Source organism: Macrosteles quadrilineatus, unplaced genomic scaffold (assembly GCF_028750875.1).
Source record: "Macrosteles quadrilineatus isolate MER2022 unplaced genomic scaffold, UCM_ALF_1.0 Scaffold_1__1_contigs__length_201487025, whole genome shotgun sequence".
Lineage (NCBI taxonomy): Eukaryota > Metazoa > Arthropoda > Insecta > Hemiptera > Cicadellidae > Macrosteles > Macrosteles quadrilineatus.
The window spans coordinates 144,243,635-144,260,964 of NW_026542594.1; the positions used below are offsets into that span (position 1 = coordinate 144,243,635).

The 17,330-nt window shown below is 34.9% G+C and overlaps 1 protein-coding gene across 1 annotated transcript; it reads left to right on the plus strand.

The window, feature by feature from the left end:
- The first annotated feature begins 430 nt into the window (after positions 1-430).
- On the plus strand, positions 431-13,827 carry LOC128982955 (phosphatidylglycerophosphatase and protein-tyrosine phosphatase 1). Its single transcript, XM_054402060.1, has 4 exons — positions 431-830; positions 2,120-2,200; positions 10,102-10,293; positions 13,232-13,827. The coding sequence occupies exons 1-4, from the start codon at positions 693-695 to the stop codon at positions 13,370-13,372; spliced, it is 552 nt and encodes a 183-aa protein (XP_054258035.1). The 5' UTR covers positions 431-692; the 3' UTR covers positions 13,373-13,827.
- Positions 13,828-17,330: the final 3,503 nt, after the last annotated feature.

A 17,330-nucleotide genomic window follows, 5' to 3' on the forward strand; every position in this document is an offset into this window, starting at 1 on the left:
CATTAAAGTGTAATAAACATCATCGTAATAAATGCAATTGAAAAGAAACATGAGCACATTTTTTTCAAATAATCCATAAAAATGCAATAATCTGTCAGGGTAAATAAGTTTTAGCAAATCAAATAATTACCAAGTTTTATTATGATTTAAACATACTCCTCTGTCCTTACCTCTTTTCTTCGGATGTCAAAATTGAACTATTTAATAGTCATCCGGTGGATGAACCATTGTACACAATTAGTTGTAGTACCATCCTCATCCTGCCACCTTTTATAAACTACGATAATACAATCATAGACTAACCAACACAAGGGAGTATGTTTTATCTGAAATAATCTATCCACATCAATCTATCACACTTTTCCTCCACCGGCGTCTGCAACAGGACGAGTTTTATTATTGTTGTTTTTATCCAACAGCTGAATGAATTTGGTTGTTTTTCAACAATGTCAACCAACAAGAGAAGTTTATAAATACTGTAATGTAACCTCAATCCTAAACCGATTTGTTGAGGAATCCGCTATGCTTTCGTCAACACATAACGGTACAAAGTGAAATAAATTGTGCTCATCCGTGACAATTTATTGTCGTTACAGAATTAACTTACTGTATCGTTGTTATTGGTCTACTCATTTTATTGAAGTTGAAATCTAACAATAGTTTGACTGACACCCTGTCGTTTATAAAGCAAAATGTTAGCAAGATTAAGTTTTTATCCTTCTTTGTTTTACAATGTTGTGATGGAAAAAGTTACGAATAGAAATTGGTATGACAGAATTGATGACACAGTTGTATTAGGAGCTCTTCCTTTCAGAAATATGACCCAACAGGTAGGCCTACGTATAAGTGGTAGGCTTTAATATAAAATGTTTTGAGGCTTAAATAATTCCTTGGCCATTCAGCTGTAGTCCTTCGGCAAAAGGTATTTTTATAAGACACCTTACAATTTTCTGCTGTAAAACCAATCCACAAAAAAATAATAAAGTAATGTCCCAAGAATTATATGATCAGCATGGACCTTTTGAAATCACAAACATTTTCTGAAGTGTTGTAGGCTACCGGTACCTTGAAGGATTTTTCAAAGCTGCTGACTTTTTTAAACTGTAACAAAGTGTGTCCTCCCACTTTAACATGATTTTCTTTCCTCCAAGCTGAGTCTACTGTCGAGGGCAAAGCAATGATTTCAGTCATTGATGAGAGTCGTGAATGGGTGCTTTCCAGGCCGCACTTTAGTTTACACCCCACATATACTCACATACAGCATGTTTGGTTAGGTTAAGGTTATTTTAGAACAGCTTCATTTTATAATCAGGTGGTAGTTAATGTATAGGTAATGTAGCCTAAGTTAGGCCTATAAACTTAACACGTTCGCTGCTGAAAATCTTTACGCAGGCGCTCCTAAACTGCGGCGCGCTACTGAATCAGCGGTCGCTATTTAAGACGAATCTTTCACAAAAGAGCAGTGGTGATTGTTCTGCGTTACTTCGAAAGTGGACGTATACCCTAGTTCACTGAAACACCCAAAGGTAGCAGCACTGCCTGGATCAATAACCAGAGTCATTGTAATATGGCTTGAATAGAGAAAATCCCCAAAAACGAGACAATGGCATCGCCAGACGGGATTTTACAGGTTTTTTTAGTACTAAACTGAGACACCAAAATAAAGCTTGTATTCTAAGCTGCAGCCTGGCAACAATCACATTGTCGTCAGCCGAGTGCTAAGCTCAGACAGACACAATATTTGGCAGGCTAGCACACTACTCATATAGCAGCAGGCTGCAGTGAACGTGTTAATAGTAACTTAAATGTGGGAAGTAAACATAAGTGTAGGGCCTACCCGCTTTCCTGTTATAAGGAACATTCATTATTAACAATTTGATTTTTTTAAATATCGATACTAATAATAAATTTGGTTCTTACTGTCTACGCAATCAGGGGTGATACTTCTCTACAGCCGTTTCGGATATAACTCCATTGTCAGGTGCATAGTGGTACACTAAACTATGGTCTTGTTACACTTAATACGAAAAGTCTTCATTTGCATTGCGTACGTGGCTGTCATTGATCTTTTTGTGGGTTAGTTACTAACACTCTATTAACAAAGTTGTTTTTTTTTAAGCTCATGAATGAAGAAAAAGTAAAAGGTGTTGTATCTATGAATGAAGATTACGAGCTATACATGTTCTCAAACAATGCCGAGGTAAGAATTAGGCTAACTGGATAATCATCGTCTTAAGTTGAAAAGTAAAGTGTATCCGTACCAGTGCAATAATTTAATTTATAGGCCTATTGTAGATTTCAATAAAGGCCTGCACACACCGGAGTGATGAGAGCGGTGGCGGCATCGGTGTGTTTTTTCACCTCCCCCCCCCCATCCACAATTACCGCCGCGGCGGTATCACTGGGGCATTCACACCGGAGCGATTCCCCACCCCAGCGGTGACAACAGACAACCCCTACAGTACCCTACAGTAATTATTCGTCCTCATGTGCAGTCAACAAGTGCAGTGTGTTGTTAGTTATTCAATTCAGTTCTATTTATTTATTCAAAACAAACACAATGACAAAGGGCATTATACTGTAACACCAGAGGTGCCCATCCCCCCCCCCCAAACCCAGAGGCGCAATCCCCCCCCCCCAAGCCAAAGGAGAAGTTCTCCCCCCCAATTTATGCTGTCGTCTATTTAAACCTACCCTCCCCCCACCAATTTATCTGACAATTATCCCTTTACCTCATAAAACGAGCATTCCAATTAAGCATTTAGTAAACTTGAGGTAAAGAAAAACAAACTGATAATAAAAATTTAATGTTTAATAGGAAACGTTAACAACATTTAACAATACAGTAGAGTCGCGCAAACCCGGCGTAATGTGGACTGGAAGGGTGCTGAGTTTGTGAAATACCGGGTTATCGGGAAGTAGAGTTAAAAATAAGAACAATACAATTTTTAAGCTATTTAACCCCTTTTTAATTAGATTTATATTGCAAGTCAGTATTAAGTCATCAGATATAGTTCAACAAATCCTTAGTACAAGTTGCAAATGATTATACTTGAGCTAGCTTGTTTAACTCGGACTAAAAAAATCACTAATTTTCTGAGCCAGGTGATGGCCGAGTTATCCAGACTGCCGGGTTATCGAGTGCCGAGTTTGAGGGACTCTACTGTACTTCATTTTAGGTATATCTAACTAATGGATGAATTAGAAGTGTTTCAATTTACATTTCAGAATCTCTATTGTCAGCTAACATGTGCTCAGTATTGCAATAGACAACGTCTTCAAAACGTACAACAATATACTAGGTGAATTACTCTACTCCAACACAGTATTGTAACTGTACAATATATTAGATGGCGTTAATTTTTACAGAGAAAGAATCTCAGAGAAGAATTTTAAGAAATCAAACAGCTTTAAAAATGCATTAATAATACTTTGACAAAAAGTTTTTTTTTCAAAATTATAGGCAGAGTCACGAAATAAGACAGACTTGTTGCTTGCCACTCCCTGGCTGTACAAACACCGCCACTCCAAACAACACACTCCAAAAACTCGATTTTACTCTACAAAAATCGCCAGGCAAAATACCCACAAAAGGTTTTTGTGACGAAGTAATCTTATAATTAATTTTGATAGCCCCAGGATTACCGTTTATGACTAATAATGGTAGAAACGCATCTTGTCAGACAATCTGTTTATACACAAAACACGAAACGATAACAGATAGGCCTATCAATTCATGTGTGTATATTGCCGCGGGCAGGACTGGAAGTAAACTGAATCAGGTTATGACGGAAAGACGTGGTCTCTGGATTGTCGTCTGTGTTATCAAAAGCTGATATTGGACTATAGTTGTAGTGACGGAGGAGAGTGTTGAAAATATAATGGGATTCATAATTGAGTTTTCCATTTAAAATTATTGACAATTATAACCAATTTATCTGCTGGATATAAATTATGGTCTCGAAATTCTACAGTACTGCGCGAAAGGAAATCTATTAAATACTTTGAGGAGTTTGAAATATATAAATACATAAAACTAGGGAATTTTTAAGTGAAAATACTCAATTAATTATGAATCCCATTTCACTTTAACACTCTTCTCAGTCACTACAATAGTCCTATATCAGCTGGTCAAAACGCAGACGACAATCCAGAGACCACGTCTGTCCGTCATAACCTGAACCTGATTCAGTTTACTTCCAGTCCTGACGTCGGCAATATATACGCGTGAATTGATAGGCCTATCTGTAATCGATTCGTGTTTTGTGTGGTGGAGGTAAAGAACCACCAAAACATATGTAGCAAATAAAATTCGACACTGACACTGGTATATTAAGGATTGTCTGACAAGGTGCGTTTTTACCATTCTTAGAAGCAAATCTTAATTACGAATGGCAAAATGTTGTTGGTGTTGATAGTGAGCTACTTAGAAACACTTTTTCGGGCTGCTTATACAAAATTATTCATTCATTATGACAGCTAGCAAAATAATATCCCCCCCAAAATCCCCTCAAAAAAAGTCCCCCCCAAAAATTCCTAGTACCCCCCCTCTGGGCACCCCTGTATAACACAAAGCTACATAAGCCTCATAAAAGGCTTGTCCGTAGCATCTATTGATTTATCTTGAGTGTCTTTTTAATGCATCACATTGAGTCAGCCATAATTTATTAGTTTTCCCTTCCTAAACAGTAACAAAGCTTGAACCATCAAACTTAACAAACAATTTAACATGAGTAGCCTATAAACATATAAAATTGAAACATAAAATAGTTGAGCTAAGAAAAACTGTAACAAAATTGATATAAATAATAATATGTTATCTAAAACTTCTTTAATATGAGTATAATAAGTTTTAAAATTTAATTATCAACAGTAACAAAGAACTAAAATGACTATAAAGATTAATTATAACATTCAATTATAATTTAGATTTTAAACAAAAACACACAAAAAATGTAAGCAAAAGCATTTTTTCATGAAAGCTGTGTGAATTCTCTACTATACAAATAAATAAAGATTTTTCAACTTGCCCTTCAACAATTTATAAGTGTTTACCTCTTTTAGACTTTTTGGCAGATTATTGAATAGTGTAGGTACCAAATAACTCCTTGTTTTGTTTTGTATACTTATTTCTTATACTAGGAAGAATGACAAAGCACCTGTGCATTTATCTATAACCTCTGTACGTTTATGTGCAAATAAACATGATTTGATTAGGAACAATATAAAATTCCTTCCTGGAGTTATATCTATGGACATGTTTTGTTTTGAAATCAACAAATAAGTAAACAGTTTTTCTCCTGGAAGAAAACCTGTCAACTGATAACACAGCATTGGAAATTCATTTACAATTAGCAGAATCAAGCTTAGTGATTATCTTTAATATTCTATTTTGGACAGTCTGCAGTTTCTGTAATTCTGATATTGGGGCATTTCTCCATAATCTTACTGTAATCCATACCTATCTAAGAAGTGACTCGCACATAGATGCATAAATAACTTTTAATGTCTTAAATGGTAAGTAATCTGGTAAGGTGTACAGTTTTGAAGCACATGCTCGAAGTTTTTCTTTTATATAGTATATGAGCATCCCATTTTAAATTATGATCTACAATTATTCCTAGATATTTAAAGCCGTCGACTGCTTCCAATGCCTGACATTCACATTTTTCTTTTAAGTATGTTTTTAGGGTAAAAACACATACAGCGATTCAAAGCGGAGTGGGCGGGGCGATCCATAGCGAGCTGTAGCGGCACGACTGTGAGCGACTGATGTCGCACACATGTAGCGACTATAGCAAGAGCGACACACACGGGAGCTCGGTCATTTCCAAGATATCACATAGCAAGTTCGCAGCGATTTGCAGCACAGCAAAAAGGCCGAGGCCTTCGAAGTGGCATCATCGCAAGTAGGGTTGTAACAGCTGTTTTGTTTTGGAGGCAGCTAATAGTATTTGTGTATTTTTAAAGAATATGAAAGCTTAGTTACTGGGCTATGAAAATATGCACTCCACTTTAAATGTACAAAAATGGATTTCCCATTTAAATCTTGTTTTGGTTTTCAATTCTATATGTTTTATTTTTAATCTTTGAATACATTTATGTTCATAAATTTAATTTTAAATTGATAATATGCGAATGAATGAGCTGGTGTCACCTGTTTGCCAAGTTTTCTTATGGGATGTATGGCGCTAGACAACACCTTTTGCAACGTTGCCAATTCTACCAGGCCGCCGCCTGGAGTTAAAGGTGGCAGTGTCAAAAAACATTACGAAGTGACTACTCGCACGTCAAAATGACGTCAAAACCCGTTCCCGTTCCAGTATTGCAAAATAATGCAAAGGGAACAGTTACTCTAGAAGCCATTATGAATTACTTACTCGCTCACATTCAATTTCTGGGAAGATGGAGGTTCCCTTAAACATTTTTATTTTTGAAGCGAAAGACGGGCATAATAAGTTAGAACAGTCGATTGAGCGCGAAAGCCATTTCTGCTATCAAAAGGAATTTTTGAAATGTTACACAGCAAGTTTGGTTAGGTTAGGTAATAGTTTAGAACAGTTCCATTTCATAATAAATATTACCGTATAGTTGCGGGTAGATAACGTGAAGTTGATTCCACCCATTTCGGCTAATGAGGTTGGTGAGTCGGTGGCTCAGTTGGTAGCGTCGCGGACTTCGGGCCCAAAGCAGTAGTGTCGTGGGTTCGGATCCTGGTCACTGCCACAAACTTTTATCATTACAGTTCACCTTTGTACTGTACCGGCCCACCCCTTGCTTTGCTGGATAAGTTCCACGCACAGATCTGTAGTGTATGTGGACGGGCAAATGCAAGGTTAAAAGAGGCCGCCAACCTCTTTAAAAAAAAAGAAAGAGGCAGTACTGTTCCTATACTAGATTTTCTTTTCTTTGAGTGCAACCTGTTTATAAACAGTTTTAAAAGTAACTGGATTAGGAACGTATAATGTGGAACCATTTGGAACAGACGTGCGCGGTAGCTGACGTGCGAATAGCCTCTGCCAAAACATTAATTTTGTGTGCTTCAAACTGATCGGAGTGGTTGCATGGAGTAATGGAGGAAGGGAGGTAGGCCTACATGGCGAATATCACCATTTGTTTCCAGTTCTTAAGAAGCATTAATCGTGATTCATGCAATATCTGTCTACCTCGACTTTTGAATGCATTCTTTCAAAAAAGAGAATGTTCTAAAAGAAGTTGCGAGTATACAGTATCAGACTAGTATCTATCCGGCACGCGTTGCAGTACTAAAAACTATTAAATGTATACAACAAAAATTATAATTTTTATAAAGGCACAACAAATACAAACTCTTTTCTTTTCAATAATTTATTCACGGTTCTCATGGGGAGTAAACATAACATTTTGGGAAGTTTTACAAATAGGATGTATCTTCAATGAGAAATTCACTTTATGTATTTGTATTATTAACTACATGATTGTTACAAATACCATGACAAACACACGACAAACACAGATTGAATTTAATATATAGATAAATTAAATAAACCATCTGTTTAACATTAAATGCAAACTCAAAGCAAAGTCAACGTTTATCCACAAATCTAGGGAATTAAAACGCGTTGTTTTAAGATTGACTGGGGATAAAAAGTAAACAGGACCCAAACACATTATATAAAAATAAATATATGTATGTGTACGTGTATATAAATGCAAACATATCAATTATTTAGAAACATAACAACAACAAATAGGCCACGGAAGGCAAGCGGTTGGGTTGACGACGTGAAGGCGATTATATGAACGCCTTCAATGTGAGGGACGCAATAGTTCATACTTTTGGACCAAACGAACTCGTATTAGAGTGTTGGATAAAACGACCCGATCGAATGGTCCACCGTGAAACGTACAGAACATTTCAAAAGTTTACTCCACAATGCAAAATTGTAATTCTGGTTTTGCCTGTACTTTTGGACCAAACGATTTTGGACCAAACGAACTGTTTTACAACTGTTGGACCAAACGATTTTGGACCAAACAAACTGTTTTACCACTGTTGGACCAAACGATTTTGGACCAAACGATTTTGGACTAAACGATTTTGGACCAAACGAACTGTTGTAAAACTGTTGGACCAAATGAAATACTCCCCATCTGGAGGATAAAACGATTTTGGACCAAACGAACTGTTTTACAACTGTTGGACCAAACGATTTTGGACCAAACGAACTGTTTTAAAGCTGTTGGACCAAACGATTTTGGACCAAATGAAATACTCCCTAATATTAATTTAACAAAATATGGACACGGCTAATATGGACAACGTGCCCTTCTCCACTTGTAATATTTTGTATTGTATTACACAATCAAAGACTTTTCCAATGATTGAAAACATCTATGACAATAATCTCATGAACCTATGATGATCTGTCTAGAATAATATGATAAAATACAGGCAAAAGTGGTAATAAAGGCAGACACCAACCCTTTCTTAACCCGTACAATAGATATAAGATAGTTCAATAAGGAATAATTGTAAGAGTTACTATAAAATGATTGTCAACTGGTTTTGTAATGGAACGTTCTATTGCAAAACATGGCATGATACAAAAGAAAATCAATTTTAAAATCAGTAAATAAGATTGCAAATACTTCTTTTGGACAATTCAATAACTCCCAATAAACGTGTGTTGTTTAAAATACAATTTAAGAATTAACAGCTGAAGATTAACAGCTGGTTTTTTTATTAATACATTCAAAAGTATTATCCACATGATCAAAATGTAAACAAATCTGTCGAGGGATCTTTAAGGGCTTCTGGGGCAGAGCCCTAAGGGGATTCACTTTGTTTTTCTTTTGATAACTCATCTAGAGACCAAGACCTTTCTTTGGACACCTCTACCAAGTTTCTAAGCCCAGCCGTTCTCTCAAATTAGTGGAGACAAAGTTTCCAATTAAATATTTGGATTCCCCCATGTTAATCTTATGGGAGAAAACCCAACTTTGATGGATAATCCTGCCCAAACCAATAAATATTTCAAAAAATGAAAAACACTTTGCAAAACTACAGATCAGGGCCATTATTTTGACTTTTTAACCATTAAAATCGGTCCAAAAATGAGGGAGGAGTTCTGTTCACAAAAATTGGCTTAGCTTATTATATATATAGGCCTAGATAGATTAAGCTTTATATATATATAGATATAGGCTAGCCTATCCTATAGCTCTTAATTAATTAGTGCTGCCAATATGCCAAATGTATAGGGGTGAGTGGGGATACTGGAGGCGCCCAGTTTATTTTATTAGTAGATCAATTTGTCTCCTTAGGGTTGGTATCACCACCATCTTGAATTGAAGAAAACCATAGCTATCTTGCTTGGAGTAAGGCTTTAGGTATGCAACATGTTTATTGTTTTCACATCTCTAAGTAAAAAATTTAGCTTACCGGTAGGCAATTTATAATTTTTTATTAATTGTAATTTTATTTTCAGCCAAAATAAACATAGTGAATAAAATCTTTGAAAATTAATTATTATTTTTGTTCTACAGTGGTTTAAATATGTGCATGTATAACCTAGAAACAGCCATCCAAACAAAGATGGTGATTGATGGTGGGGATACTTGTGACACTCAAAATGGGAATAGTTGAGCCATGGCTATAACCATCAAAAACCATCGAAGGACTTTCTGTTTCCTAAAATGGACTAAACATGACTTTAAAGACCGGTAAGAGACTATAGGCCCTACTCTAAACTAAACATATCTTCAACCCACAAAAACAAGTATATGTTTGGCAATAGATAAAAAAAAACGTTTGTATATTATAGTCTAAGCCGTTCAAACTAATATCATGTATACAAATACAAGTTCTCTTTGCACTATTATGTTTACAGTTAATAGTGAGTGGATACAAATGTCCAAGTATCGGTATTGGCGGTATCAAGAATCGACACGTCCCAACTTATAATAATTAATTGTTTTGGTACAACTAAACACTTGTTTTATGCATTTTAAGTGTTTTTATTGACGTTCCAGTAATCCGGCACAATCATCTGCTGGATTATTGAGAGTCTACTGTAATAAAGTAGGAATTAATGTGAAAGTGTGAAATTTTTTTTCCAGGAATGGAAGGAAAAAGGGGTTGAATTTCTACAACTCAGTACAACTGATATTTTTGAAGCTCCATCTCAAGAAAAACTTCAAAAAGGTGTAAACTTTATCAAAAAGTTTGAAAGCACTGAAAGCTCAGTCTATGTCCACTGCAAGGCTGGGCGAACTCGCTCAGCAACATTGGTTGGGTGTTACTTAATGAAAGTAAGATAAACACTATACAGTGGCCTAGTTTGTTTTTAGCTTTATAAAATGCAAAAGTGTGTCACATGTTTGTATGTCCATTATGTAACCATAATGTTTGACGAACAAGCATTTCATTTCAATGTTTTCTCATCTATCATTTAGTTGTTCTTATTATTGGTACCGCTATCAATCACTCTTGTTATCTCAAGTTTCAACTGCTCTTTTGTGGTCTGCCACCATTAATTGAGCACTTGGGGAAAGGAAATAGACTGGTCGGCTTAGTGATGTCTGATTTTCCTGCTAGTGCCTTTATACTCCTGTATCATGGTGTAGGAACTACTTTCAGTGGAGCGCTTCTCATTTATTTATAAGGGCTGCAGTGACGAAACATCTGGTAATCTAATAGATTCACCAATGAATAAGCAACAATTTAAACGCAAGAAGAATATTATCCAAACAGAATTAAAACTAGGTACTTAATAAAAATATAAAAAATACAAATAATCTCTTAAAGTGTCTGTAAAATACTCATAATTGGATGCAAAAATTACACGAAGGGGTAACCAGAATTTGGTCTCCCCCTAACCCCGAGCATGACTGGTGACACTTTGACATAGTAACCCGTGCTCTCTTTTTGTAAATTTATTGCAAACTTTGTGGTTTTTTCATAAAATATTAACAGAAAATTTGTGTTTTCATAACATAATCGGCCCAAAGGATTTTGATTAAAATTTTTAATTTTATAGTCCTTTTAACCCTAAATATTTAGTAGTTTGTAAATAAATGTAGGTAGGCCTACAAACCGAAATGCTGTAACAAATAATTATTCAAAAGCTATGTAACGTATTCGTGATTTCCCACAGAAAATATCATATTTACTCCCACAAAAAAATTTCCTGTCATAATCTACTTTCAAAATGTTATATGTGTCGGTTATTGTTATTACGTTCTACCAAGGGAGTATGTTTGATCTATGATGGAATCCTGTGAATGAATGAATGAAATAATATGTTTATTTTCCTCATAATATACAGAATGAACAAAATACAAACTTTTAATACACAAAGAATTACAAAATATAAACTAAAACTAAAATAAAAAGAACATTTTTTTATATATTACCTTATTGATTTATTGTAACCCTTCACGGACGGGTGACCGATATATCCGCTTAGTCTTTGGCGATAAAGTACGGGTGGCGGATATATCTGCTTATGGTTTTTGATGTTCCCGGACGGGAAGCAGATATCTCTTCAGACAGACTGACAGGTGCTTGAGCAGTAACCAGATGTTACGCGGTACTAAGGCGCCACTTTCCTGCTCTCTCCATGGCTGCGCTCTCTCCCGCACTCCCCCCTCTCTCACGCGCCCACCCCTTTCTTACGCCTTACCATTAACATTGCCGTTATGGGCAGAAAATCCAAGATGGCGGGCGGTCCTGCCAACTCTTAAGCCACCGCTTCATGTTCGGGAAAAGGTGGAAATCACTGGGACCAAGTCTGGGCTGTAGGGGGTGGTCAAAAATGTCCCATTTGAACTTTTCCAAAAGTTCAGATGTTCTTTGTGCTGTGTGAGGGTGAGCGTGAGCGTTGTCATGGACAAACACAATGCCAGATGTCAGAAGACCATAGCACTTTTTTTATTTAAATTGCTCGTTGTAGCCGTGTTAAGTTTTCACAATAAGCTGCAGATGTAATAAATAATGAATCTTTATTGTCACATAACGTTAACATAATAAAGCAATGCTATAAAACAGGTGACATTGTCAAAATACAAATACCTTAAGACTAAGGAATTATAAAAGACTAAAATAAACTAAAAATATAAAAATAAAAGTGCTATAAACAAAATGTATCAATAACAAAATTTAGTTAAAACAAATTTATTTTTACACAACGTGATCATTTAAAAACTCATCTATACTGTAATAGGATTTTCTTAAAATAAAATTAGCAAGGCTGCTTTTGAAATGCTTGGACTGTAATGGTCATACGACGCTAAACTCAACAAGGAAGATGCCCCTAGCATCCCAAAAAACTGCAGCCATCAATTTTCTCGCGTAAAAAGGTTTGTTGGTTTTTTTTTGCTTTCTTGGTAGTATGATCAGTCAGTCATATCAGTTGGTTGGTCATACCCATAGACTATGGTTTTTTTTTCGGCATTCTCAGAGCTCGGTAACGATCCTGTTAAAAAAGTTTTTCTTCTTCAACATTATACCGAGTGAGAAAGTCTAAGGCAGAACTCATTCTTTTCATTTTGTTATTGTCTGTGAGCACCCCCCCCCCCACTACCCCCACTATACTTATCGCGCTACGCCCAAACGGCGGTTACTTTGTGTATGACCCTTGCATGTCAAATTAAATCAAATCAAAATATCTTTATTTTCCTTACATGTACATGGGTACAAAAATAGTGTCAAGTATAACGTACTAAACTAGACAAGATATAAATACATTTTAAGTATGAATATTTATTCAATGACTTCCTCCATTGTATAAGGCGCCTTTCCTATTAAATATTTTTTAAATTTATCTTTAAATAATTTATAATTTGATTCCTCCTTTATAGAGGCATGCAATTTCCTTAGAATTAGTGATCCAGCAATAGTCGGTTTTTTTTTTTGAGAATTCCAGCTTATAGGTTGAAGTTACAATATCCTTTTTATGTCTTGTATTGTAGCTATGTGGCACAACTGGCTAATATTTTGTGCTGTCTCTTTTAGCTATACATGCTATTTCAAAAGTATAAGCTGCAAAAACTGTTAAAATATTTAGATTTTTGAAGTGAGGTTTAACTGATTCATCTCTTTTAGGTGTAACATTGTCAGATTGTTGATACTGTTTATTTATCTTATGGTAAGAGCTAGCATACAACATAGCGCATGTATTCTGTAGACATGGCTACACTGTATTCTTTCCATAGTAATGCCTAATGAAAGACATTTAATTTATTTCAGAAGCATGGATGGTCTCCAGAGGAAGCAGTGAAATTTATTCAAAACAAGAGGCCCCATCTTCTACTCCGCTCTAAGCAATGGGAAGCTCTGTCGCAGTTCCATAAAGAAAATGTTGATCAGAAACCAGATTTTGTTACATAAATTGTTGTGCACTGCTATTAGCTTTCACACAGTTTTTTATCTCGCAATATTAAATTTATGGTTTGGGATGTATATCTAATAATATTTCAAATTGTTATCAAAATGTGATTCCTACTGATTAAGGCTTTATTTTTATACTGTGTTTTATTAAAGACTATACAAAAAACGTTTTGTTTTACCAAACTGTTTTTCTTATTAATTCCATTTAAATGCTTTCAATAAACCTAAATTTTAGTTGGTTATTTTTGAATAAACACAACACAATACAGACATGAACAAAGATAGATGCTCGGTAACTATTCTTATAAATTCTGATGAGTCCTTGGAGCTTAGCTGTGCTAACTCATATAAAACAGTTACAAAACTACAAAGATGATATTTCATAGTGCCCTGGACTTTTAAATTACAATCACTTTGGCATTTAAAAAAAATATTTTGAGATCGTAAATAACTGATTTGAAACAAATATTGCTCTTATGACGGGCAAATCCAAGATGGCGTTCATAGCCTGAAAGGAACCCCTTGGAAAATATTACAAAACCACAGAGAAAATTTCTGATCCAATATCACCCTAGATATTTAAATTAGCCTACAATCACTTTGGTATTCAAACAAAATATTTTGGGATGTTAAATAACTCTTCAGCAGCTGTAAGTTAATCCAAGATGGCCACAAGCCTCCAAGGACTCTTTAAGGGCCCTTCCTCTCTGTCATTTGAAGTTTTTATTATTCTTATGGACATAAAGTTATGTCAGTAGTTTATTACATAAGTGTGTTTAAAAATGAATTTTGAACTTGATTTCCAGATGGTAATAATTATATTTTTCATCACTCCTTACCGAAAGTAACTATTTTCGATAACAGCTAATATGAAAGAAAGTAGTTGTTTCCCAAGCTCTAATTTAGGGCGAGGGAAAAACGATCAGATGATTTTCCATCGCTCTCAATTAGTTCTCCATTTATCCACTATATCCACTAGTGTTTAGTAAGGTTTGTTTTAATGATTTAAATCAGCTGATTTTTCTTGTTGCACAATCTAAATGTACACAAAAACAGGCATTAGTTTGTTTTGCTGGGTTTTTATTATAGTCGAGTAAATCCGTACGAGAACCCTAAAAAAATTGCTTTAAATTGTTTTATTGGTTATTTTGACTTAGAATTATGTGTATTTACCAGGAAAAAAGTCTAATGAAATCGGAGTCTCAAGTCCAAAATTCAAGATGGTATCCAAGATTTTGGTCAAATGTGTCCGTTAGCACAATAACTCAGGCAAAAATGATCCGATATGTATGAAATTTGGTACAAACATGTAAACCTACATTTATTTGAACGAGTTTGCGAACCAGCATGATCGGACCATGGGAACAGGGGTTTATGGGGAGTTTTATGGGGTAAAAATTGGGTTTTCTCATTTTTGTCCTAAAAACGTAAAATTTTGCAATTTATTTCAAAACCATTTTAGGGCTCAGAAAAACAAACAATATTTAGTACATTGAAGCGTTGTCATGCACCTAATAGGTATGGAGAAAATTTCAAAAAATTGTAAATTAAAAATTCCCATGTTATTCTTACGGGGAATAAGAAAACTTGTTGTAGTTAGCTTGTCAATGAATATATTTTTATAAAATTTGGAAAATGCATTTGTTTCATAATAAACTATTTAACATTTCAACCTGGAGGCGAGTTAGCGAAGCGAACGAGCTAAACTGAAGGCAAGTGAGCGCAGCGAACGAGCTAAACTGAAGGCAAGTGAGCGCAGCGAACGAGCTCCAACCTAAAGGTGAGTAAGCGTAGCGAACGAGCTCCAACCTTAAGGTGAGTGAGCGTAGCGAACAAACTTCAACAAGGACGTGATTGAGCCATGCGAACGAGATAATCTTGAAAATTAAGAAGTTAAACGGGGCAAAGCCCGTGGGTTACAGCTAGTAGGGAATAAATGTGATATTTTTAATGTGATATTTCAGTGTAAATTCAATCAGGCAAATGGAAATTTCGCTTAGTGTGTAGGTTTGCTGCGGCGGGGGTATTTTAATTTATGACTATTTTTAGCTTGAACAATCCATTAATAGGTCTTAAAATAAAGATCACAAGCTAAAATTCAACATACATATTTTATTTACTTAAATAAATGTCTATAAATTCTTAGCCCGAAAGGATTTTAAAAATAAGAATAGGCTTGTATATTAATCGGGAATCTGAACTATCATAAAGCCACATTTCAGCCCAATTTGACCAGTAGTTAATGCGTGATTGAACTTCAAACAAACTTTCACATTTATAATATTGGTATGATAGTCACACTTTCTTGTGGTTAGTAGTAGAGCATTATAAAAATAATAATTCATCATTCACATCAAGTTCTACACTGTTATGATCACTTTACGAATTGTCACATTGTTCCCCAAGCTGGTAAAGTCCACAAGCTGTAGTACAAGGTAACCCATACTTTGTTGCAGGAGTATTGCAAATTCTTGCAGCCAGTAGAGTAGGCCTAGTTGTAGTGAACAGATCTCTTAAATTAATACGTGAGGGCTGTTTTTTGTGAACAAAACTCCTCCGTTATTTCTGGACCGATTTTAACGTTTGAGGTGTCAAATAATTCGTCTCAATTCGTAGTTTTGCATAAAGGTTTTAGAATTTAAAAACTATTACCCTTAAGGGCACGAGACGCTCTCAAAGATCGTAAGTGTGTTTCTTTACAGTAGATTTGGCCCACACTATATTTTTTTAAGTATTCACGCTCCGTTTTCAAAGCACGGGCAAAACAACTAGTATATTTGTTGTTATCTATTGGATTCAATATGGATGGATTGTTTTTCTCTGGCAATCTTAACGTAAAGATGTCTTATGAGTAAAACTGTTTATTTTATAAATGAAACATAGGACATAGGTCATAGACTTTTCTATGAGTTGATTGAGTTCATAGATAAAGTCGGTCTCTTGGTCTCAACCTTAAGACGACAAAATTGTAGGTAGTAATACGTAAATAAATAAAAAGAAGAAAAATGTTTGATCTATTGTATAATCATTATTTCTGAACAAAAAGTCTTTGACCAACAAACTTAGCCGAGATATTATACTATTGAATCTTTGAGGAACACTTTAATTTTTAAATAAAGTTTTCTTCCAGCCATCACATTACAAAAGATGCATCACTTACCAGTAGGAGAATTCACTTTGTTCATTTTTTATTGATAATAAAAAACATGAACAGTGTTAACAGGCAAAACTGTGTAAAAGAATTTTTTAATCCTATCTGATCTATAATTAATTATGATTAAAAAACTGAAAACAATTAGAATTTGGTATATTAATCTAACGAAAAGAGAGCCTAGGAGGGTGCAAAGGGAGAAACCTTCAATAACATATCCAATCAAAGAATCACAGAAATTTTTAATTTCATCCTTGAACCATTTACAATAAAATTGTCTCTATAAATTTATAGTATCATAGCTAATAACTAAATAAAATAAGTATAACTTATCAAATTTAAAATATTTAAAGATATATGTCACTAATTTATACAACTCAAATAACATAATATATAAAGTGCGATTTGAATAAAAAAATAAGGTTAATAATCGAAAGAAGAGTACAACTTACACCATGTTTTTATTTAAATGCAGTAAATTCAATTTCTCAGCCTTCTGTTTTACACTTACTAATTAGCAAATTTCCCATATATTTCTCATGGTAAGACCTTGACCTGGGACCATTTTCCTTTTTAGTTTTGAGGTTTCCAGAGGCCAAAAACACAATTCGTTCAAATTCATATATATATACGCAATAACTCGAGCAACAATGATCCCATCTTGATTAAATTTGGTACAAACGTGTAAAACTATGTTTATTAAGATCGAGTTCGCGAACCAGCATAATCGGACTATGGGAACGGGGTTTTATGGGGTAAAAATTGATTTCCCCATTTTTGACCCTAAAAACACAACATTTCATAATT